Here is a 24,756-nt window from a genome sequence, read left to right on the forward strand (position 1 = left end):
ACACAACCTATTTTGATAATCTGTGTCACTGAACCAAGTACAATTAATTTTAAAATAAATACTTCATTCATTTTTATTGATTATTCTGGTCTTCCTGTGACTGCTTTGAATTTGGGAGCTTTTACTCACAGGGTGGGATTACTAGCCACTTGCCTACTATGACAATGGCCACTAAATGTATGGTTTACAGTAAGTCACTAATAACTAAAACAAAATAAAATAAAAACGTCCGCACTGAGCTCGACCACTTGCTCACTATCTGACCCAATTAAGTTTAGTATGTGAGCTAGTTCTATCCATAAAAGAGAGAGAAAGGGGCTAAGAAAGGCTTATATTCTTGAAGTTAGAGACCTAAACACCTAACACAACAAAATATAAAGCTACAACAACTAATAAAATCTTTTGAAACACTGTACATTAAGTATTAAACATCTAGTCATTGTGAAAGAAATACCAGGTAAAAACCCAACAAAGTATCATCACTGTGCAAAGGAAGCATTTCCTGGAAGTTGTTGCTCCTCGACATCTACACTGGTTCTCACTTCACGAGCACAGGGCAGTCTTCCAGCTTGCTACAACCATTCCCTCTGCAAGCATGGCTCACTGCCTAGGAAGCTCTGCTACCTTGTCAAATATCTACATCTGGCCACTCTAACTCTATTGCTAGCTCCTGGATTTATACAGGTTTCCTTAAAGCACAAGACATACTAAAGTAGCACACCATGGTTTCTACTAGTTTTGCTTGGTTGGCCAGGATAAGATGCCTTCTTTTCATATATAGAATTGTAAACCACAGCGATTAAAAAAAAGGCAACAAGATGTCCTGTTTCTATGGAAACCTTGAAAACACCAGAACCACCAAATGTGTTTGCTTAAGAAAATTCGGGACACTTAAATTGATAGGTAGCCTTTCAAAGGCCTATATAGGAATACTGGATAAAATAATCACAGGTCAATGTTCCAACAAAAGTGAAATGCTAACCAGTACATTTTATACAGGGGAAAAGTCAAAATGGTTTAGGCAGGAGAGCCACAAAGAGTCTGTGTTTTAAATGGAAGCATGCATGTTTATGTTTTGAGTTAATGGTTCAGGTCAGCTCTGTATTATCAGTCCAAAAATCATGTTCCACAAAATAGCATATGCTTGGGACCTTTGAAAGGAGAATTTTCTCAGGACAATGTTTCTAAGATAGCCAATGTGCATGGCACACAAACAAGCTAATGAGTTGTTCCATTTGGGGATTGCTTTTCTATGGAGTCCTATCAAAATCAGCAAAACTAAATAGAGACTACACATAAATATTAAAATAAACATAGCTATAAAATAATTCCGGCACTTGTCTGAAGTTGTTTTACTATTCAGTGCTAATCAATTACAACAGATCAGCATTAAATGAAATAATCTGTTACTTGGAAATGCTTCTGTTTCAACAGTGTATATAGCGTGCGCGCGCGCACACACACACACACGCGAACACACACACACACACACACACACACACACACACACATACACATCCTCTCTTTTCGCATAACCTCAGGAATTTCCCCTTAGAATATGTGTCAATGGGGTTGGGGATTTGGCTCAGTGGTAGAGCGCTTGCCTATCAAGTGCAAGGCCCTGGGTTCGGTCCCCAGCTCCGAAAAAAAGAAAAAAAAAAAAAAAAAGAATACGTGACAACATCTGCACCTAATGAGCCATCTAAACTTTTTTTGTGAAACCAAATATTCATTTGTCTTATACGAACATTATTCAAAACTTAGTGACCCAAGGTGACTGCTGGAAATGTTTTCTTTGTTAATGTATATTAATTAGTGCAATGAACAGGAAACTCCCATCTTCCTCCCAAGAGGAAAGTCAAAGTCAAGGCTACCATGAATGCCCAATTCTTTGGACAGAATTTTACTCCATCTAAAAGTTTCATAGTTAGGACACCATTCAGCTACAAAACAGAACCACATCTTATAAATTGGAATCATATTCACAAAAAACATCTGGAAAGTTCCCCAAGAGAGAACAGATTACTCAACAGTATTGCTAAATAGGTAGAGAAGAAGACACAGACCTTTATTATAACACTCAAACTTTAGTTCCCATTGTACTACTCAAAGGATGTGTTGTTTACCTTTAAGGAAACCTAGGATCTATTTTAATTCCGTCTCAAAACTCAGACATACTGAAATAATAAGTACAGATATTAAATTACATAACAACCACTCAGTGTTTACAAACATTTATTTCCTTGCATACTTCTCATCTAGAGATGTATTTTTGGGTAGAAATATTTTTTCAGGGTTCTGCTATATTTCAACAAATGTCAGGGGTTAGGGATTTAGCTCAGTGGCAAAGCGCTTGTCTAGCAAGCGCAAGGCCCTGGGTTCGGTCCCCAGCTCCGGGGGAAAAAAACAAAACAAAACAAAACAAAACAAACAAAAAAAAAACCCAAAACCAAATGTCATAACATGGGAGGTCAGAGAACAACTTTGTAGAACGTTTTCTCTCCTTTCACCTTTACACTGGTTCTGGACATCAACCTTGAGTTGTCAGGTATGGATGGCAATGATTCTACCCAATGGGCCATCTCATCAAAAAATTGACACAAATCTACAATACCTTCTAATGTCAAAGCAATTTTCTTAAGCTATCTTTCACCCCCCAATTTAAGCATTATTTTTTATTTGTGTGTATATGTTTTACTATTCAGTGCTAATCAATTACAACAGATCAGCATTAAATGAAATAATCTGTTACTTGGAAATGCTTCTGTTTCAACAGTGTATATAGCGTGCACGCGCACACACACACACACACACACACACACAAACATACACATCCTCTCTTTTCAAAAATAATTTTGTCTATAACTGAGAAACTAATTACATTTTAAATTACATTTTAAAGATTATAACACATTATTTGCCCCTTCCCTTTCTTTCCAAACGTGCTCATATACTCCTGCTTGCTCTCTTCCAAACTCACAAGTTCTCCTTTCATTAATTATTGTTACATACACATATATAACCTGCTCAGTCTATATAATGTTACTCATATGTATTTTTTCAGGGTTGATCATTTGCTACTGGTTAATTAATTGATATTAAGAGACTAATACTTAATTTTTAAAAAACTCCCAGATGTATAAAAAATAAATGTTGAGGGCCGAGAGATGGCTCAGCAGCAGTTTACAGTACTTGCTACTCAGTTAGATGACCTGAGTTCAGTACCAGCACTGGCTACAGGAGGCTCACAACTGTCTATAATGCCGACTCCAGAGGGCCCAACACCTTCCTTTGGACTTATGAGCATCTGCACATATACATAAACACACATATACACACAAATTAAAAAAAATGCTTAAATTGGGGGGGGGGGTGAAAGATAGCTTAAGAAAATTGCTTTGACATTAGATGGTATTGCAGATTTGTGTCATTGTGCCCATCTTTGTTACTAATATCTGTCCTTTCCACATCTTCTGAAATGTAGGTAGCCAGAGTCATCCCAGATAACCTTGTGCTTCTGTTGCCATCTTCCAAGGGTAGCTGTGCCTTTACAGTCTCTCACTGTAGCTCCCTGTCCTACCAGAGGTCCAGCCGTGTGTGCGGCTTTTCTTACAGTTCTTCCGAAATAACACATACTGTACCTTCTTAAACTTAGTGCAAGGTGTGTTTTAGATATAGAACGCATATCTATAATTTCCCCACCATATCTATCACATCCTCATCCTTGAATGTTGAAATTGAATCTTAAAATGTCCAAAGAGATTCAACTTTAAGGTCCAATCTTTCAAACTGCCAATCTACTGAGCCTCAACTAATTCTTCCCACTTTTGGTGACACTGTATTGCCACCTAATGTGGCCATTTTTTATATTCTTAATCACAGATCTTTTGTATACACTTAAGTATCTCTTATAAAACTATAAGCTCTTTGAAGGTGGATGTGCCCTGATGGTCAGCATTAGTGCTGTGTATTACTTAGTACAGTGACTTTCCCCAGAATTAAGTATTCAATAACCATTAAACTGAAATGAATCAAACCTTAATTCAGCCTGATGTGATTAAGAAGCAAAACCATGAGGATTTATGAAAAATCCTATCTTTATCTGCAGCTGTGTTGTTATAATTGCTGCATATTTGGAGAAAACTGAATGTATCTTTCAATCAAGCTGTAGAACTATGGTGACTATTCTGTGCTGGAATGACCGTAGTAAGGAAACAAGTAGAAAGGAACTAAGCGAGAGAGCAAATACACTGCACTCTAGTAACATGACACCTGCTGCAAACTAAAGACCTTTACAGTAAATCCAGCTGTACATGCTCAACCAATAAGCCACAAAGAGCTCTTTTTTAAGGGCCCAGAATACAGAAAGGTCAATAGTAAGCATACTAATGAAAACTAACTAGGAGACATGTTTTAAGTGTGTTATTTCTGACTCGCATGCTGGTCCATCTTGTAGCTAGGTTTGGAACTTCTCCCACTGAAGTGTTCAGTAGAGCTGATCCAACTTGATTTCCAAGTCTGGCAAAATCATAACTTCCAAGTATCTGACTGCTGGCAATTGTTAAACACAGTAAATCCATTCCCTAGAACTGCCCCTAACTCCCCACCCTGACCCCCCCACCCCCGCCCACATACTCAAACATCTTACATTCACAATTGTTTGTACCAGATGTTTTGTTAAAATTAATACTTCCCTACCGAATGCATATCAAGAGGACATTCTCTTTACTGCATATCACCTTTATTACATTGAGTCCTCCATTTAACCTCCAAATTGTTTATTCCTCAGAAACATTTACTATGTGATATTTATTCCACAGGGAATGGGGAAGAAATTCAAGTTCAGAAAGGGGTGGCCTCCTTTCGGGAATGGATATTACCACAATTAATGACTCTAAACAGGAGCTCTTAGAGGCTGGATTTCCAAAGGACTTTTTTTCACTTGCTACATTTAATAATGAAAATGACTAAGTCCCTAGCTCAACTCTTCTTCCCTGGGAACAAAAATGATTAAGTAGAATCTTTTGTCAATTTGTTGAATTTGTTGAAGTCAAGTTTTATTTCTGAAGCAACAGAACCTAAATGGCTTCATCCATTAGTAAAATTAAGTATAATTAGTTAGCCACTAATAAACGGCACAGTATGAACCCATGACCTCAGGATGCTTACTTTGTTGCTCCCAAATTGTTCTGCTATCACAGGAAGGTCATCTCTGTAAAGCCATTCTCTCGCCTACCCACTTTGCAAAACGAGGTACTATAAACAATACTTTACAGAAATGGCCATCTCTCTTTCATGAAGATTCAAAATTACACAAATAGTAGTGCTTCTATCAATAACATGTCCTCTGCAAAAACAATTCCAAAGGCTTCAGAGTACCCTTTCTTACAAATGTTTGTGAACTGTAACTGTGCTCTAATGTACACATGTACATGCACACTCTACTTACCACTTGTCTTCCGGCTCCTGCTCCTTCTCATACACCTCATGTTTAGACTATAAATAGGGGATCCCCCTGGGAACAAATTTCAAACTTGTATTTCAATTGCCAAATTTTTAGACTACGACAACTTCATCACCACAACTAGAATATCTAAATGTAGGAACTGAGTATACTGTTCTTTATTAAATGATGCCTGATACTGTTATAACACAATAAGGTTGAAGGTCTGTGATTTAAAATTGTAAGCAGAAAATAAAAAATACAGCTCCTTCTCAATTCCAATGTAAATTGCTAGAAGTGAGAAGAGCCCACTTTTGCAAAGTGATTCATCTTCTTCTGACTTACCTTAATACACATTTTCAGATGTTTCTTTGCTTCTCACGTCTCTTATTTAGGACTACAGTTCCCAGTGCTTTCATGATCTTAATTATCTTCTGAACAGACACTTCAGTATCCTGAGAGAACTGGCTCTTAATCAAACACTTATTTGGTCTATACCTAGCTCTTAGCAGTTACCAGGGGAAAGCAATGGTGGACTATCTGAACTAGGTTTTGGGAGGGGACAATCAACCTAAGTGAACTAGGTTTTGGGAGGGGACAATCAACCTAAGTAGGGCACACAAGAAATGAAGCAGTCAAGATGAAGCAAGTCACACAGAGGAAGGAACGGGAACTCCGGCAAGTTGGGGGAAATTTCTAAATGATTCCTTTGGGAAACAGAAAGGAAAATCTACAGTTTAAAAAGGATAAAGCCACAAGTATTTATCCGTTTATGTGCTTTGAAAAAGTTTAACTTTCTTTCCGGAAATCGTGAACTGAAAATAGCATATGCCTTACACAAGAACAGAATAGCAAAAACCAACTCTGACACTCAACTATTTGGCAAAATTACCACTGTACCAAGTTCTATCACCCTTTTCTCTTACTTCTTTAGCCTATGACTTCAGGCTATAAATGGCACTTAACACTGTGGCCTGAAGTGCATACCAGTTTAGTGGTGGGGAGGAGGTGATGGGTCTGCACTGGGCCAGCATTTCCTGTGCAGCAATGAGAGGCTGGGGGAGATGTTGACAATGTAATAAACAAGGTATTCTGGGATAGAGAATTAAGACTCCTCTTGAATCCATACACTAGGTAACAGCTTCACTGGGCAATACTAGCTATGGTGCTGTGACTCAGACAGGAGCAGATTCACGCTAGGTTCCAGAAACCTTTTAACCTGAACCCTAATTTCATGCCTCTGAAGCCTTTGTTCTTAGTCATGACTGACTGATCTGGGATTCATCAGTCACACACTGATCCACTGCTTTGAAGAAAAAGTGCTGGAACGCTGGTGTTTATGACCCTTGTCACCAGGTACTGATACTTGCTCTTATACATACAGACAGCCACATCAGCCTCAAACTCCACAGAACTGAACCTACAAGTTCAGCCTCATGAAGGCTTCAGCTGCAATCATGTTTAATATTGACATTACTCTAGTGAGCTAACTCTTCTTGAGGCTCTGAGCGAGGATGTAAATTAGATGCATGTATTTGCTGTTGGAAGACCATGATATCATTGAGGTGAACTTCCTGGGAAGTGCTCCTACAGAGTAGCCCCATAAGAAGTCTGGTCTTCATCAGGCACTCATCTTCTAGTAACTTAAAGATAGTTTGACTGGTTGTTCAGAAATACATCTTCTAGAAAAACACCCTAAAATGCTAGGATATTGCCTACACGAAAACTAAATTAAAATTAAGAGTAGACTCCCAGTCAGATAACAGAAACACATCTCTTTCTGGCAAGAAAGGACAACTGAGAACAAGCTACAGGATGATTAATCAGTGATGTCTTCTGAAAAAAGTGACTCAGACACAAGAGGGAAAGCTCTCAAAGCATAAAATGAAGCCGCACTGACTGTACTGGTACAGTGTCTGTAACCCCAGCATTTGACTCTGGAAGTTGACACAGAAGGGTCATGTATCAGAGGCCAGCCTATACTACACAGTGAGACCCTGTCTCAAAAGCTGACTACAAAAAGCATGAGTCACTTGTGCTAGACCCTCCCAAAGTAACTAGATAGCAGGCAACGGAGAAAACTGGTTTTATATATAATTGCCTGGTACTAATGTCTAGTTGGCTATCTTCTAACCTAGGCTACTACTTGGATTCTGCTCAGGGTGTTTCCTCCAGGAGCGGGTGGGTACAAGGTTATTTCATACCTATATGCTTCAGAAGCCCTCAATGGAATCTACACAGTAAGCCAGCAGTAGATGGCACAGCACCCCCAATTCCTCAAGACTGAAAAATGGACAAAGAAAAAGGACTGCAAAGAGGGCCCAAAGGGTATCTCTATACCAGGAAATTTCATAATGGGGATGAGTGTAGGCCACTCAAGGGAACCTTGGTGCCAGAGAAAGAATTTTCTCAGAGACTCATCTCTCAGTTCTAGCAGGTTGCTCTCAAAACTATATCCACAGATGAAAAGTCTTGCTTTTTGCTTCATCTTTTCTATAAATTGTAACTTTGCTACAGGCAAGGCAGAGACAAATTAAGAATTTCTTTCACTCTGGTTCTGGCTAACATTGTAAATAAATTCAGTTTTCCATTTCTCTTTATAACATAGTGACATGAATACTGCTTGGTCCCACTGACATCCTAAAGGGACAAAATGCTAGCAATTTCTGGGCTAGCACCTCTAGCTGCTTGCTGGTTTCTCATCCACACCAGCATTAATTTGCAGTGTTGCCAAAAGCAAGTATGTAGGCCCCAAACATGCAACATGACAATATCTTACATTGGTAAAATTCTCTCAAATTCTAAGAGACATGTAACATGGATAATGTCCCAAATACTGCTTTCCATTTCATTATAATTAACAGGCAGCATGTGAATAAAAAGTTCCTATCCTGAGACCAGGATTCCTAATGATGTAGTATTTGGTTCAGACAAAAAAAAATTCTTACTTGGATCAGGAGAAAACTTGTAAGACATTCAATAATGCCTCTATTTCTAAAGTTTTCATTATTCTTTAACTCAAAAATTTAAAGATTAGCTATAAAAAATCACTATAAATTTAAAAATTATTTCCTTTTCTATTATTCCTCAAATCTCTACAGTAAGAAAAAGACATATTCTAGATGATTTTATTATTTTAAAAAAGCCTGACTTTGTAAATCTAAAGCTGGGAGAAGAGGCATGGCCTGTTACCACATATACACAATTCCTTTCTGAAATCTGTTTTTTCTTCTATGAGGAAAATTCAGTCATAGGTGCATTTATGCTCTGCTTATATAACTGTTTCTCCTTTTATGCTAACTTTCCTTAAGAGACTTAAATTACAAAGGAAAAAAAGGAAGAAGAAAAGAAAATGACAGCAATGCTTGACCTAAGTGACCTAGAAATCTGGGTTCTTATTTCAGTTTAATTCTAAGGAAAGGACCAAGTGCTTACTCTTAAAATGATGGCTTCTATGTGACCACTTGTACAGAAGAGCAGTGTCAGGATGATTCTCTAGTCCCCTACGGGAAATCTTTGCCCAAGCCCTCAAAGTCATAACAGATTTCAGAGAGTTGTTCCTTCCTAGAACCTGAGGATTGAACTAGTATTCCATGTAAGTGTGCTGAGGCTAGGTACACACATTCCACAGAAAGGGAAATCAAAGTTTTCAACCTCTATATCCCCTGAATGAAGCTCTTGTTGGAATATGGGAGTACATAAGACCAAACTGGAGTACAAAGATTGCTGTGAGGAAAACCTTTCGTTTATTGTATTAGGTTTTCTTTTGTTTTGAAAAGTATCTTCAATGGTGGGAACAAAGTTCCACTCCTAACACAGGAGCTCTTTATTGACAGGTGTTGGCTTCTCCAGCAGTGAGACTCGGTTTTTGTTAAGGAAGATAGTGCCTTGGGATTTTAACAGAGAAGAGAACCCAGGGGAAGATAAATAGCACTGGAACAACAACAAACAAACAAACAAACAAAAACAGGGATGTACTGGAAGTTGTGGGAAACTAAGAGTGGAGAAACTATATACCCAAAGGATAAGAACCCTCTCAAAATGTTTTCCATCTGAGATAAGACTAGAAGATTAGTTGAGTGAATGAAGCCAGTATGTCTATAAAGAGGAGGGAATGAAGTTCTTGAGGGAAGAGCAGTGTGGTGCTGTTTTGGATGCAAGTTTTGGAGTTTGAATCAGAGTTACATAAAATCCAGGTACTATTGTACTTCTTGTCATTCAGTAAAGCTGAATTTTCCTAACTATGTATAATATAAATGAAATGACTTCAACTTGATGTGCTTGCTGAAGAGATTAAATGAGGCAATGTATAAAACAGTCAGTAGACGTCCAGTACACAGAAAATAAAGGTTATTATTGATAAGTATTATTAGAAAACACAACTACTACATGTTGGAGACAGTTACCTTTATTATGTATTTTTTAATTATTTAAGAACTTCATACAATGTGCATTGATCGTAGCCATGCTCCCAGACCTCCCCTCATATATCTGTGAGTGTGGAGCCACCCAGTAGAGTGAGGTTGACCTACCAGGAAAGCATCCTTAGCAGACACTGACTATCCTTCCCCAGAAGCTATCAACTGTCAAGAGCTCCTCAGTCACGAGTAGAGGTTTGTTCCCACACTGAAGATATTTTTCATAAAATAGGCGAGCTAAGGCAATAGACTAAAGGTCTTGTTTTACATTCCTATAACAGTTTCTGCTACTACAGGTTTAAATGATTATGACATTTATCAAGTGTGTGAATGCACATGGGTGTAGAGGTCAGAGGATGACTTATGGTGGTCAATTCTCTTCTTATACTAACTGGGTCCCAGTAATCAAATTCAGATCACCTGGATTGGAAGCAAATTTCTTTACTCACTGAACCATCCTCTTGGCCCAGTCTTGTTCTTTAGATTGAAAAGTTCTAATAGTATTGTACAATTTATGGAATTAATGTCAAAAATATACCAGGCATGCAGTTTGAAAGCTAGTCTTTATAGTACAAAATGATTCTTTTATTGTAGGATTCCTTAAAATCATGTACATGTTAATATAAAGGAAAAACATACAAATTTGCTTACTTGTATACCTTCTATCATGTAAATTGAGTGATAGCCCAAGACAGTGTCTATGTTCTAACTCTAGTTCCACTTCTATGTCATAAAGTATTGAGACAACTGAAAGATCTAATTCTAGTTTTAGCTTGATGTCTCGAGATTCATGGTTTAACATAGACAGTGGAAAAAAGTTGTGATGGCAGTAGCTTCAAAGGGTTCAATCATAAGGGCCGGTTAAAATTTTCATGGCTGGGCGGATGGAAGTCAACTATACAACTTTGCATCCTACCACTCCTAAACTTCTGAAGACAAAGTTATTTCTCGGAGAGTAAGTTTGACTACTGCTGGTTAATGTGGCTTTCATGAAGAATAATATGCTAAATACACACAATCTATAGCTCAGGCATTCAAACTAACTGACACCTAGTGAAAGAGTAACTGGAATCAAGGTAGTGAGGTTACAGGAGTCTGAAAATGAAAGGGTCTACTTAGATGGTAGTCAGTTCCAGGTCAATGGACATAAATGAGAAGGAAGCTAAACACTCATTTCCTGGAAGATTTAAAGGCAGGTTGGCCTAGAAGACTTCTAAGGGTCTCTTCCAGCTCTATGGTCCTACAGCATCAGTCACATGGAGTTTCTTCCATCATTTATGACTATTAATGGTGTGTTAATCTGCCCTGTAAAGTGTTCTGTACCCGGTACCTGTCCTACAGTTCAATCAAACTGCAATTGGCCTTAAAGCAACTCATCACTATCAATCAGTGTCAGCATGTCTTATAAGCTCAAAATACATTGCAGCAATGAAAGGTGACAAAAGCCACAGAGGCAGACGGAAAAGAAGAATGTAGACGTGGCTATCAGGATCAAGTAAAGTTGCTACCAAGCAATGAGACTGGTTTGTGTTTATTTGCTTTGACAGGCTTGGTAAACTAACAGTAAGGGCAATTCCATACCAGAGAGACAAACATATAAAGTCAATAACGATAATCCAGTGCGTTAAATATTATCAACAGAGGCCTGACCAAGGTGCTGTGGGAACACAAAAGACTACCCAGCTTTGCTGGGGAGTGTCAAAGAAATTTCATAGAGGAAGTAACAAGCAAGCTGAGTCTTGAATAATGAGTAGGAGTTGACTGGGTGGAAATGGGGTGAGGCAAAGCTGGCAGAGGAAAAAATGTTCAAAGCCAGAAAGACATGAACGAATATACCCAGAAAATGGTGCATAAGCATGCATGGCTGGGGTTTCGTAGGGGAAGCTGCTTAGGAGGACGGGCCTCCGTCTGTGCAAACAGAAAGAGTAGCTCCTTTGAGCAATGACATAAATTGTGTCGAGACAGCAGTGGAGCCTGTTCTGAAATGGTTTTGATGGGAAGCATGTGTAGCCTGTGAGTAAAGGAGTGGCATTAAGGCTCGAGCTGAAGGGATGAACTGAGGACATACTCACTTGGCAGTGTAGAACCAACAGACACTATTGACTGGTGGCACTTTGTTCAAGGGTCACATTGTGTGTCCAAGTGCATGTGATTTTGTAAACAAAAATCAAGTAGTGACAGACCACATTGACACTGATATATTTTTAATGATGGTTGTGTCTTTTTGTACTGTAAGACGACTGCTAATTTACATGTGCAACATATAAAGGAAAATCTAAATTCCTACAAGCATATTTAAAAGTTTACTTGTTTACTATTTTTACTATTTAACTTCTGAAGCAGAAATACAACATAACCAGAATGTGCTATACTTTATACAAATTTGCCTTTTAACTTTCCCATTGGTATCATCTCTCTTACAACTAAAGAAACCAAAGTGCATAGAAATTCTTCAGTTTCGCTCATTTCATAAAGTTAAGGGCTGAGGTAACTTCACTAAAAGGTGGCTACTGCTGGCTCTGAATCTTGGGCTCTTGACCCAGTCTCAACACAGCCTCCATTCTTAGAAACTAAGTATCAAAAAGATGCAAGGTAAATTAAGAAGCAAATGTTGCTGTTATCAAACAGACAAACATAATACCTGAAGGCATTTAGATTGAGACATAAAGGGAAGAAATGAAGCAAGTATATAGGTTTCTAGACAAAGATTAGTCCAGGTTGAGAAAATAGCATATACAAAAGCCCCGAGGAGGAACCACGCTCAACCTGTTCAAAGGAAAACAAAGAAGCTAGTCAGGCTATGGCTAACTGAGGAAATGCATAGACCAAAGCAGACGATCAGAAAGTAGGAGTAAGCAGAGCATTGCAATAACTTTATTCTGAGTAAAATGTAGATTTTGTAATGATATTGGCTTTTACTCTAGGCAAACAAGGGGCGGGAGGTAGGTAGACTGCAGCTGTGCCAATGAGTGTCTGTGGCCACACTGGCTAATGGGATAAGCGTGCCGCTCTAAGCAATAATAAAATCTACGAAGTGGAAGAGGCAATTGCACAGGAGGGCACACGGTTTAAGACCACAGACACCCGCTTTACTGAGCTGTTACCTGAGGCACAGGAACATCTCCACCCACAACAGATGAGTACTTTGAAATGTAGCCTTTTAAGATGTACTTTTGAACGAGAAGCAATTGTACTTGGTGGATTTTTCACACTGGTAAATTTAATCTAGTCATCCTTTCCCACTGAAATATTTAATAGTGGCAGCAGCTTAAATCTAGTATTATCTGAGACGACTGTCCCTAATTCTAGCCACTGTGTTAGAAGTGGAAACTCAGGAAAGAGGAAGTAATAAATGAGTTCTTCAGGATGTTTTGAGGCTAGATTTTTTTTCCATAGTATTTTCAGGCTTGTTGAAGGCCAACCTATGTTCTCAGTTTTCCTTCCACTCCAAAAAGCTAAAAATTTTCCCCCAAAGCCATATTGACTCTCTTAAGAGAGCTTTTGAAAATAAATGAGCAGTTTTTAATATGTGCCCTTTTTCTTACAGAGTCAAAGCAATTATTAACTCTTCCCGTGACAGTTCACTGTTAGAATTCTTAATGTAGGATGCCTGATACTGATAGCATGTATGAATTTCGTACTTGATCATGGAATATACTCTGTCTGAGTTTCACCAAGTCAACTAACTGGAGCCTGAGTATAGGATGTGGAACTGGTTCAAACTGTTCAAATTGGGGTAAAACAATGACCCTTTTTTTTTTTTTTTTTTTTTGGTTCTTTTTTTGAGCTGGGGACTGAACCCAGGGCCTTGCGCTTCCCAGGCAAGTGCTCTACCACTGAGCTAAATCCCAACCCCGCAATGACCCTTTTGTACTATAAAACTATCAGTGACTAGTTCACTACTTTTCATATATGACCTTGACCTATTCCAAAAACTTACAACTAGCTAGCAACTCCCCCTACTTAGGAATCAACAAACAATCATCTTCCCAGAATTAAAAGCAACCTGGAAAGCAAAAGGAGATTCTCTTCCCAGCCATTGGCAATGAAGTGGCCACAGTTGGAAGCTTTTAAACTGACTTTGCAGAACATCTGAAGCAGGCCTGAGGGTAGCAACAGGAAGTTGAGCTCCCAGCAATCCCCGTAATTAAAGCTTCTGTTGAATTTCCTATATGGCTCTTTCCTCATTTTCCCTTTTACCATAAGGAAGGGCATCAAGTTAGTATTTCAATGTAGAAATGTTAAAACAGGGTGGGTGGAAATGGGGAAACCACTATGCTAATGCCATTTAAATAATGTCCCTAGAGTTTGAATCCATATATACAGGCTAATTTTGTGAGTTGAAGTAAGGTTCTAAAGTCAATAAAAATGGAGCTGGGGAGATGGCTTAGATTACTTGTTGCTCTTGCAAAGTACCTGGGTTCGGCTCTCAGAACCCCCACACAACTGCCTGTAGCTCAAATTCCAGAGGATCCAATAACTACTTCTGATCTCATTAGGAACCAGCATACACACAGTACACATACATATATACAGACAAAACACTCATACACATAAAATAAATAAATCTTTAAAAGTAATACAATGTTTTCTGATCATGGCCTCAATTATTAGGCTGCATTCTTACATTCTTCATGTTAAAAAATTTAAATATACTGAAAATGTGCTACATAATCTCTCTCCACATATATGGTATATATGTGTGTATATGCATGTTTATTTTGTTAACTAGAAGCAGTTCAAGCAATGTAGTTCTTTAGTACTTCAATTTACACTCAATATTTTTGACTTGTTTAAAAAAGTGAAAAATAACGTAAAAACATCTGGAAGTTATTTCTAAGAAAAATATATTCTTGATGCAACATTAAAGGGTAACACAGTGTTTGGCCTTAGAAGGATAACAAATGGTTATCAGTAATAAAAAAAAAAAAAGAATATACACATAAGTTTGAGAGAAGGGCAAGGATCACACAGAGAAAGGCTTTCTTTTTGCCTTTTAAGGAAATCTATTCAAAAGCATTTTTCTAATGCTCAAAAATACCATAGCTAAAAATTTAATATAAACTTGCCACACCCAAACCTCAACACCCATTATTTTGAACTATTTCTTTGGATCACTAGCACTACCACTGCGCCCCATCCCCAAATGTGGTAAAAGTGTACTGTTTGCAGGAGGCTCTAGAGTAATTACTTTGAGCTTAAAATAATCAACACGATCATTTTGTTCTTTCAGAATATTAAGACAGAAAAATGTTTTCTTGTTCCTTCAGGTCCTACTGACTCTAACACTTTAGACACTTATAAATAGAACCAATATTTATCACAGCAATGTTCAGACCAAAAAAATATACTTTTAAAGCCAGCCATGAAGGCACAGGTCTATAATTCCAGATACTGCAGAGACTATGACAGGAATAGCAGTTTGAGATCAGGCTGCACAAAGAGTACGAATCTGTCCCTCCCCTAAAAGAGCAATATACATATTAAATACTTGAGTATAATTTTAGGCCTCACTTAATACAATAATGTTAGATAATATTTCTATTCTAAGAGACTTACCAATTTAAATATTTCCTCAGAAGAAATGAAGAATACTATCTCAGGATTCTTAAGAAAGGAGGTGGATATTAGCTTATACTGCAACAAAAAATGAATTCACTTTAATGTAGACAGATTAGAGAAAAAGCCGTGTGTGTGTGTGTGTGTGTGTGTGTGTGTGTGTGTGTGTGTGTGTGTGTGTGTATACACAGAGGTATGTTCTTAATCTCTTGAAATATCAAAAAAATCTTAAATAAGGTTGCTTGGGTGACAACAATTTGATTATAACCTTGTGAAAAAAAAAGTCATGTATGATTAGCCAACTGAAATATACTGCATTAGAAGTGTTTTAGTTGTACCACAATTCAATGTATCTGTCTTCATCTTTTTTTTCTTTTTGGTAAAAAAAAAAAAAAAAAACTATTCTGCCTCGCACTGCAATTATTTATTTGTCTTCTTTCTCCTACTATATCACAAATTCCTAAGGCAAAAAACCCAGATTTCAGAAAGAATTTTTTAAACATGATTAAAAAGGCGAAATATCAACATTATGGAAGCAAAGGGGTTAAGGTCATAAATGTATGTAAAAGCACAGTCAGTTTTCTGTAGTTTACTCTCTCTGCCTGTCAAACTCAAGAATCAGGAGACCTGACATTGAAGAAGCTCCATTTGCAGCTTCTCTCACAGCTTTTCACAGATGGCCCTTTCTGCTTTTCTGCCCTAAGGCATTGTGCCTGTGGCACTTAATCAAAGCAGCAGGGGAATTCCAAGTACAGACTCTGGAGATCTGAAAGATGTAATAGGGAATTAGAATCCTATATGATACACTCGGTGCATTTAATTTCTATGGCAGGAGGTGCTACATGAGTTCAGACAATTCCCCCTAATTCGGGACTCATTAGCCCATACTAGAAATGGTTCACACTCTTTTATTTCTCTTTCTACATTCTGCTGGCCCATATTTTTGGCCACATCCCTGCACATCAGCACAATCTTGGGATAATGAAAAGAATGTGTTAACCCAAAAGATAAAACGAAGATCCCAGATAAGTATCTATTGTCATGCTTACCTAAGGGTAATATTGAATGAAATGTATATGACAATCTGGGTCCCAAATTTTACCTTAAGTTAAATAGTTTACAAAAATCTGGCAAGTTTTCACTTGGTAATTGAATTGAAATAACAACAGTAGGTATAAGTTTTAGAACTCGGCTGATTCGCCCTTTTATAAACAGTAAAGCATAGATTGTCAATTTAGGTTAATAGTTTTCCATTATATTTTTGGATAAATCTATTTCCCCCAAAGCATAACTTGCCATAAACACTTACCAAAAATAGTCTGTCCTTAACATCTCAGAGTAAGCTGCCATGACAATAATGTACAGTCAGAAGTGACTCAGTGAGTTTCACAAGAACAATCAATCTGGCTGATGCTAATATAAGGACCGATATTACACAAAAAGGGAAGAACTTGTTTAATTATTCACAATGAGCCATGTGTATTACTAAAATAATCAATCACAAGAATTAGCACAGAATAGCCTATTCTGTCTGAGTGGAAAAACAGAATTATGCTGCTTACAATGGTTGTAAACTCACACTACTCTACAAAAAAGTGAGAGATTATACTATCAAACACAAAAGAAAATTCAGCTTACAATGCAACTAGTCAACCAGACATACTCAATCTGAATAAGACCTTTCAAAGAAAAAAAAAGCAAAGCCTGTTTGTAATTTTCAATATCACAAACAATCTAACAGCAAGCCAACATTTGTAATGTGCTTGCTTTTCTTGTTATTCCATTTCAGCACATACACGCATATACCCACCCCTTGTGCACACAGAATAAAAGAAAACTCAAAATCAAAACAAACTCTTCTTTTTATACGGTTACTCCATTTCTTAGAAAGAACTAACCCCCCACTGCAAAATTTCTCAGAATGCAGAGCCCAACAAAAGCAGCATAGTGAAGACTGGAGCTCCAGGTCCTGCCATACCCTTCATAATTACTCCACTGCTCAGCACACATCTATGTACAATGAACTAGACAAGAAAAAAGATAATCATCTTGGCTGGTAACTGGCCATATCCTGCCTTTACTTAGTATCCGTCACTCCTGTATTCTAAAATAACATTTTATTGCCATGAATTCACATAAAGAATTAGAGCTGTGCTTTCAAGATCAATTTATAAGACATTTTAAAGACCCCTTCATTGACTGAGATGACTACACTCCTCTCTTAATCTTTATCTCCTACCCACAAATGTGCTTCTAAATACCAAAAACAGATAGGCCTTTCTATTGTCCAGCTTATAAAAGTTATAAGGCCACATAAATACTATAAGTTATTGGTAAAATAAAATGATAAATACTACAAACTTCTTATTCACGGAGATGAAAGACTATTTCTACTTCAAAGTCTAGACAATAAAAACGACAGGAATCCATAGACTCCCCGCCAACTTGTATTTTATGAGTAATTCTGTGACCCTCAGCTCTTCATCCAGCTTTGTGTTCACTATGAACTTCCCTGCTTTTGTCTTTAAGCCTAAGAGAGCACAAATGTCTTCTCCAGAGTTCATTCTTCTAATTACCACAAAGTTCTTATACTCTCTAATTATGTGTTTTTATAATTGGGAGAACATCATCAGACAATTTATAAAGTCTTCTTTCAACCTAAAATAAATCAAAATTTCAATTAAGCAAACACTGACAATGACAAAATTTCAATTAAAAACTTCATGAATCAAAACTTAATCCAGGATAGATGTTTCATTTCAAAAATACCTGGTAAATCTGAGGAAATATTTTAAAAGTAAGAGACTTTAAACGAGCTGTGTGATTGTTATGCGAGATAACTATTTTATAGGGAGTATTCAGGCATTTGAAGACCCATTTTCACTGTAGCATATTCATAATAACCCAAAGGTAGACATGACCAAGAGTCCACAGATGAACAAATGGATACACAAAACTTCATAGATATCAACACTTGAACAGGATTATTATTCAGCCTTAAAAGAGAAAGAAACTGACATATAGTAGCACATGAATAAACCTTGAAGACATTATGCTTAGTGAAATAAGCCAGTCATGTGATAACAAATGGGGACCTGGAGCGCTCAATTCATAGAGACAAAAGGTAGAGACGTGGTTGTTGGGGCTGAGGAAAGGATGAGCATTTAAAGGGGTAAGACTTCCAATCTGTGAGGATTAAACAGTTCTTGAGATAAGCTGTGGGGATGAATGTAGTTAAGATTGCGAAGTATACATTATAAAATGATGAAATGTAATTTTACTAATATTTTGCCAAAGTAAGGATGGGTGTGCGTAGCATTATGGAAAATGGAATGTCTACCTAATTCCTGATCAAGGTCATCAATAACTAGATGTTCTTATTTTTAAACTATCACTGAGAACTGTTTGATTCTCCTGCTCTGCTTGCTGAAAAGCATTATTTCATTAAAACTTCTAAAAAAAAATGACCATACATTCATTCTAAAATGAATTAAAATACTAATTAAATTTTTAAGATTTCTTAAAATCTTGTTTCTTGTTTACCTCTTCTAAATATCAGAATTTGTATGTAAGTTATATTGTACTGACACAAACATGAGAAGCAAACAGGAAGCATATATGGGTGTGTATAAAACACAAAATAAGTATATGTGTGTGTGTGAGTGCACATTCCTTTTTAATGTACTGTATATAATTTAAGGAAGCTGTATAGAAATACAAGGAAAAGGTTAAAAAGTAACCAGGAAGTTCCCAGGCGCAGAGCACAATGCGATGAGAGTTAAAAAGTACGCAAATACACAAATACAGGCAAATTTCAATTGTGTGAAAAAAAATCACTCAGTTCACATTATTCTTGGGGGAAAAAATTCCCACTAGTTCAAAAATAGTGTTGGATATTCTCACCTCCTAGGCAAAATGATTTCTCTAAACAAAAGCAAGTTGTTACCAGTTACCACTGCCACCAAAGATTTGTACAGTATGGAATATTTCATAATGGAATTGTTTCCACAATTTCACTTGAAAGCACCAAAAGCACTACACTATAAATTGTGTGTATGTAAGCACAAAGTTTTACAGTTGTAAAATTTCTTAACAGGCTTGAGTTTACAAAGTTATGTTCCTTGGAATCCTGGTGGCACAAGACATTGAACAAGAAGGACAAAGAGGGTCTGCAAACAGATAAACAGGAGTGCAAAAATGCTGTTTTATACAGTTTTCTAGATTTAGAACGATACTTACACACAAGGGCCTGAAACTTGTGCAATGAAGGAGAGCTTTTTATATTTGTCACCTGGTATTAATCTTTCCGAAGTTTACTTGGCCAAAGAACTCTTTCGTAGGCAACATCAAGGAGCCAGTATTCCTCATAACGAGTGTTTTTGGAAATGTACAATAAATTATGCATTATATGTAATAAACATGTGATTTCATATGTATCTGTTTCCTCAAAGAGTAGTCACTTAAAGAATTTGATTAACTCGTCAAAGGACTCTGTCTTATTTCATTTTTAAAAACATCCCATGCATTGCATTTGTTCTCTTCAGTGAGCCCGAGTTCTTTCCAGAAGACAGACAGATACAGAGATAGAGACATTTAACCTCTCAAAAGCTTTGTGCTGTTTAATCAAGTTTAAACGCACGGTTTCTAATAGCTGGGAAGAAACAATATGTATGTCCTCTAAACTGTTCTACCTTTTTTCTTGTGACTGACCAGGGGCCAAGAAAACCTTGCAGCTATCTACTGCATACCTTAAAATGTGAGAACTGTAAACATACAGTTTTTTATACTGGTTTTATAAGTCTGAATTTACACAACTCTACAGTAAGATAAGAAAATTCACTCTTGTAGCAAAATAGTAATTGATTATTTCATTCTCCTAACATCTTCCTAGCACTGATGTTGAGTATATAGAAGAAAATACTAAGATTATCACTTTACCTATGGAAGTCATGCAACTTTCCCCACGTATCAATAGTTAGCAAGGACCCATCTCTTATTATACCAATACTGTATGCATTACAACTATTTGTCCGTAGCTACACTAAAACATGGACAAAAACAGGAAATACCTTTACTAATAGCTTATTATTAAGACATTTTCTTCTCCGAAATAATTTTGGAACATAAATTGCTAAAAGTTGTATTCATCAAAATCAGATGGCTTGTTAGATAGCTTTCTGGTAGTTGAGAAATTGAAGGCAAAGTCTTAGAAAGTGTAGTGAGGCACTTGTTACTTTCCCATTGTGTCAGAGGAAACCAAATAAGCAAGCTGAGGGTGAAATGGGAATGACTATGCCGCCCAGCTGTGACATCGCTTTCTTCCCAGATTTCTTTTAAAGTTTTAAAGTGCATAAAAGTGTAGCAAAATGTGTAAAATGACGGGGAAAAACCCAACAACTATTTTTAACAGGTCTTAAAGGGGAACAAATCGAGGCTGTTAAAGTAGAATTCATACTTTTGGTAACTCGTGGACATTTAGTCACTCATTTTCAAGTTATACATAATAAGCTGCCCACTGGAAGAAGAAAAGGTCACTTTAAAAATAGATGACAAGTTAAGTGTCACCACAGCATTTTACATAATGATACAGAGCAATAATACTTTAAGAGAAGGTACACTAAACAGGAAAAACCAAACAAGAAATGAGAGAGTAATGTTCACAACTTAATAAATGAAAAGAAATTAAAAGATCACGTTCAAGTAGCATAAGATTATTTTTGTAAGTAGAAATAAATGAAACAGAAATTGGTCTTCACCTGGTAAGTGTGTACTCCCTGAGTCCTGAATGCAAATTCATGGCAGAAAAGGTACCTATGCATCCACGCAGTCTTTTGTCTCGACCAATCTTCCATGTTACAAACAGTGGGCTGTAACAGAACATAAAATAGGGTAAACCATTCAATTCAACAAGACATTTACTGAGCCTTTCCCATATGCTGGGTTCAGAACCTAAGACATAAAGACCAGAAGACAAGCTCTGAAGGATGTCAAGGTTGATGTCGAGTCTTTTCTGCACATTAGACACCAAAATTAATGCTTTTACAAGGCCTATATGTTAATCTTCATCAACAATTCCTGCAGACTGATATTAATTTAGTTTACAGACCAAATATAGTAAAATAAACACTCAAACTTGGCAATGTTGAATCCAGAGCCTTAAATCAGCAGAGGTGTCTGCAGGATTCTCTGTTTCAGTCTAGGATCACTGGCCCATCTAGAAAACTGGGAGCAGGTAATCAACAACTTCAACAAACACCTTTCCTCATGAAAGATGAGAAGGCAGCCTCTGGTTTACAGGAAGCCAGCACAGAGGCAAAAACCGTCACAGCTTACTAACACAAGGCAGATGAAAAGAACACACTATAAACCAAGCCCCAAATGCCATCAATTAAGCTAAAGGGATAGAAATACATTTGATCAGGTCTGACAGGTCTTTAAGTTTGCTAGAGTAAAATAAGGATGGTTCAGATAGGTGATGTGTGGCTGCAAACATTAACCAGCAAATACCCTTAAACTAGAAATTTTTATTTTTACACAAAAGGTTTTATATAATATGTGGTACACAAAATGGAGTTGAATATGGTAGACACTTGGGTTCTGCAGCAAACCAATAATAGCCTCAATTAATGATTCGGTCTGAACAATTATGTTCTAATTAGAAATAAGTTTATGTAATCTTTGTGTTTTGGGACATTTTGCAAAAATATAAATAATCACATGTAACATGGCCTGTATTACTATATTCATAATAATAGTGGTATAACTTACTTCTACTTTATAAAATATTTAAATTTAGGGTGATATACCATACTATATGTATTTCTCATTATTCCCTAGTGACAGGACAGGTCTTTAATTCTAGCACTGGGGAGGCAGAGGCACACAGATAGCTGTGAGTTCAAGGCCAGCCTGTTCTACAGAATGAGTTCCAGGACAGCCAAGGGTGCATAGAGAAACCCTGTCTTGAAAATTACAAACAAAAAGAGAAAAAGAAAAAGAAAAGCTGCAGGATCTCCATGACACAGGGTAACAACAGGATATCTGAGAGGAGTCCCATTGAGGATCCAGTATTGATAGTGAAGCAGAAGCCAGAGGCCTTGAACCAGATCAGTGACTCACTGCAATGGACATTTGCAAGTGAAGATGTACAGACAAAAGGGTATATTGTGGGATACACTGTGACACACTGTAGCTTCCATGACCAGATTTTTGCCTGTTTTTCTATTTTTTGTTTTCTTTTCTTTCGTAGGGATTGCAAGGGTGGAGGGCTGATATGAAGGGACAGGGAGACAGAGGACTGAGGTACATGGTGTAAAATTCACAAAGAATCAATAAAAAGGTCAAAAAAAAGTTCTTGGGAGATAACATAGTACATTAAAACAGTTTAATCATCCACCTCAAACATTTAAATTATGGCAAGTTCTGACAGGCACAATGGCAGACTGGGTTCCAAACAAGCACAGCAGACAAACCAGAACATACTATGAAAAGGTCCTTCCTCCATGAACTCAATGTTCAATAGCACTGAAATCTATGACAGCAGTATCAAGGCAAAGGTGACATTCAGGCATTGAGTGTGACCTACACTAAAGGTAGTAAAGGAAAAACAGAAAGGAGAGCCCACCTTTTCTGCTTTCTAGCTCCTATGTGCTAAATATAGATAAATTTAACCTCTTTATTTTTCCATTTTCCATCTTGGTGTAGTCCACCTCCGCAAACACTGGTATGGACAGCAAGATGGTCAATACTCTCTCATTGCATTGACTAGACAACATCCCTACATAAGACAGGTCCTCTGACAGTGTTGACAGCTGCAGAATATTGAATAAAGTCATCCTGTTGTCTATATAAAGCTATGCTTTCAAGGTACCTGATGATTTTTCAATAACACAGACCTACCTCAATTGTATGTTTTCATCACCAGTTAATTAAGAAACATAAAAGTAGGATTGAATTCATTTCTTACCAAAACGTTTGAAATGGAAGCCACTTAAAAGTGCTATACCTTTAATGATTTACCCCACTAGAATACGTACATGTCATTCTTCTAATAATAAAATCACATCTTCTCCAATAATACTTAAAATATACAGGATAAATAGAAGAACTACACATGCTGAACATTATATTGAACTATGAAATATGTTAGAAGGAATTCAACCACATAGTAGGGGAAATTAGTAGGGGAAATTACATGTTTTCTTATAATGCTATGGTCATTCTTTGGGAATTGTTAATACATGGCTAAGGATGCTCCAGGATTACATTTTTGCAAAGCAGCCTAGGAAGCAACAGCACTTCCCAATAACTCGGGGCATGGGGGTGTATGACTGCACCGAGGACTGAAGTCCGACAACAGCCTTTATAACTTGGTGTGGTCTCTTCCAGATTTAACATTCTTTGAATTTTTGACATTATTGAATATGTGTTGTTAAGAGTCCACATAACAGGCAAATTATCTGTTATTTCCTATTCCTTACCTGCCCTAGGCAATATCCACTTTGGGAGCTAAGACTGTGGTAAAGCAGCTGTCAGGAAGGGGAGGGAACAACAACCCTACTAAGTTTAAGACAAATGTTTGAAGAATTAAGAATTCAGACTTTTAGTAGACAGAATAAAGGTTTTCCTTAAATGTCTGGATCTCTGATTTTTCATTTACAAATGCGCATCCAGCATCTTTTATCTCAAAAGAAAAGTGTTCATAGGCTTAAAAATAAAGCATCTAAAAGCATCATTTAATGGAAAAAAAGAATCTAGGCAGTTGAGCAGTTTAAAGTAGACTGATACAAAACAAATCACTGAGCCCAAAATACAGCATCATATGAATAATGATGACTCTGTACAGGGCAATGGCTGCACAAACATTCAATGCATATTATCTAAAAATAGTAGCAACATATTTTCACTTCAAACACAGGAAAGGAATAGGTAATCTCATTCTTAACTATGGTATTAAAACATGTATAAGCTTGCCAACGTATGTAAACTAAGCCAGCAGCATAAGCAGAATCAGATCAAAGGGAAAAGGGGATTTGGAGTCTGCTGAGAGGAGCTATTCAAATATCCAGGAAATATGGAAAATAGTTCATAGTAAGACAAGGATTGACTGTTTTTGGAAAACGCTTTTGCCATATGGTTTTAAGGCCACCTACATACATTGAAAAAAAATACTACAAACTACAAAAAGGATCAAACTAAGTTGAAATATTAATGGAATTATTTTTCTGAGGGTAACCACATGTAGCTTTAAAGGAATTATCCTACTTCTGAACATTCTGTACCAGTACGTTCCGAGAAGTCTCTGGAGGAAAGTAAAGGCCATACATAGAAACAGGA

General features: G+C 37.1%; 1 protein-coding gene across 1 annotated transcript in view; it reads right to left on the bottom strand.

Annotated features, from left to right (window-relative positions):
* The window catches only part of Ammecr1 (AMMECR nuclear protein 1), a 101,492-nt gene that overhangs the window by 30,728 nt on the left and 46,008 nt on the right, over positions 1-24,756 (bottom strand). Inside the window, exon 2 of the mRNA XM_032890374.1 lies at positions 21,177-21,287. Coding sequence (XP_032746265.1) covers positions 21,177-21,287 — 111 coding nt within the window. The remainder of the gene's footprint in view (positions 1-21,176; positions 21,288-24,756) is intronic.

The sequence above is a fragment of the Rattus rattus genome, chromosome X (assembly GCF_011064425.1).
Source record: "Rattus rattus isolate New Zealand chromosome X, Rrattus_CSIRO_v1, whole genome shotgun sequence".
Taxonomy (NCBI): Eukaryota; Metazoa; Chordata; class Mammalia; order Rodentia; family Muridae; genus Rattus; species Rattus rattus.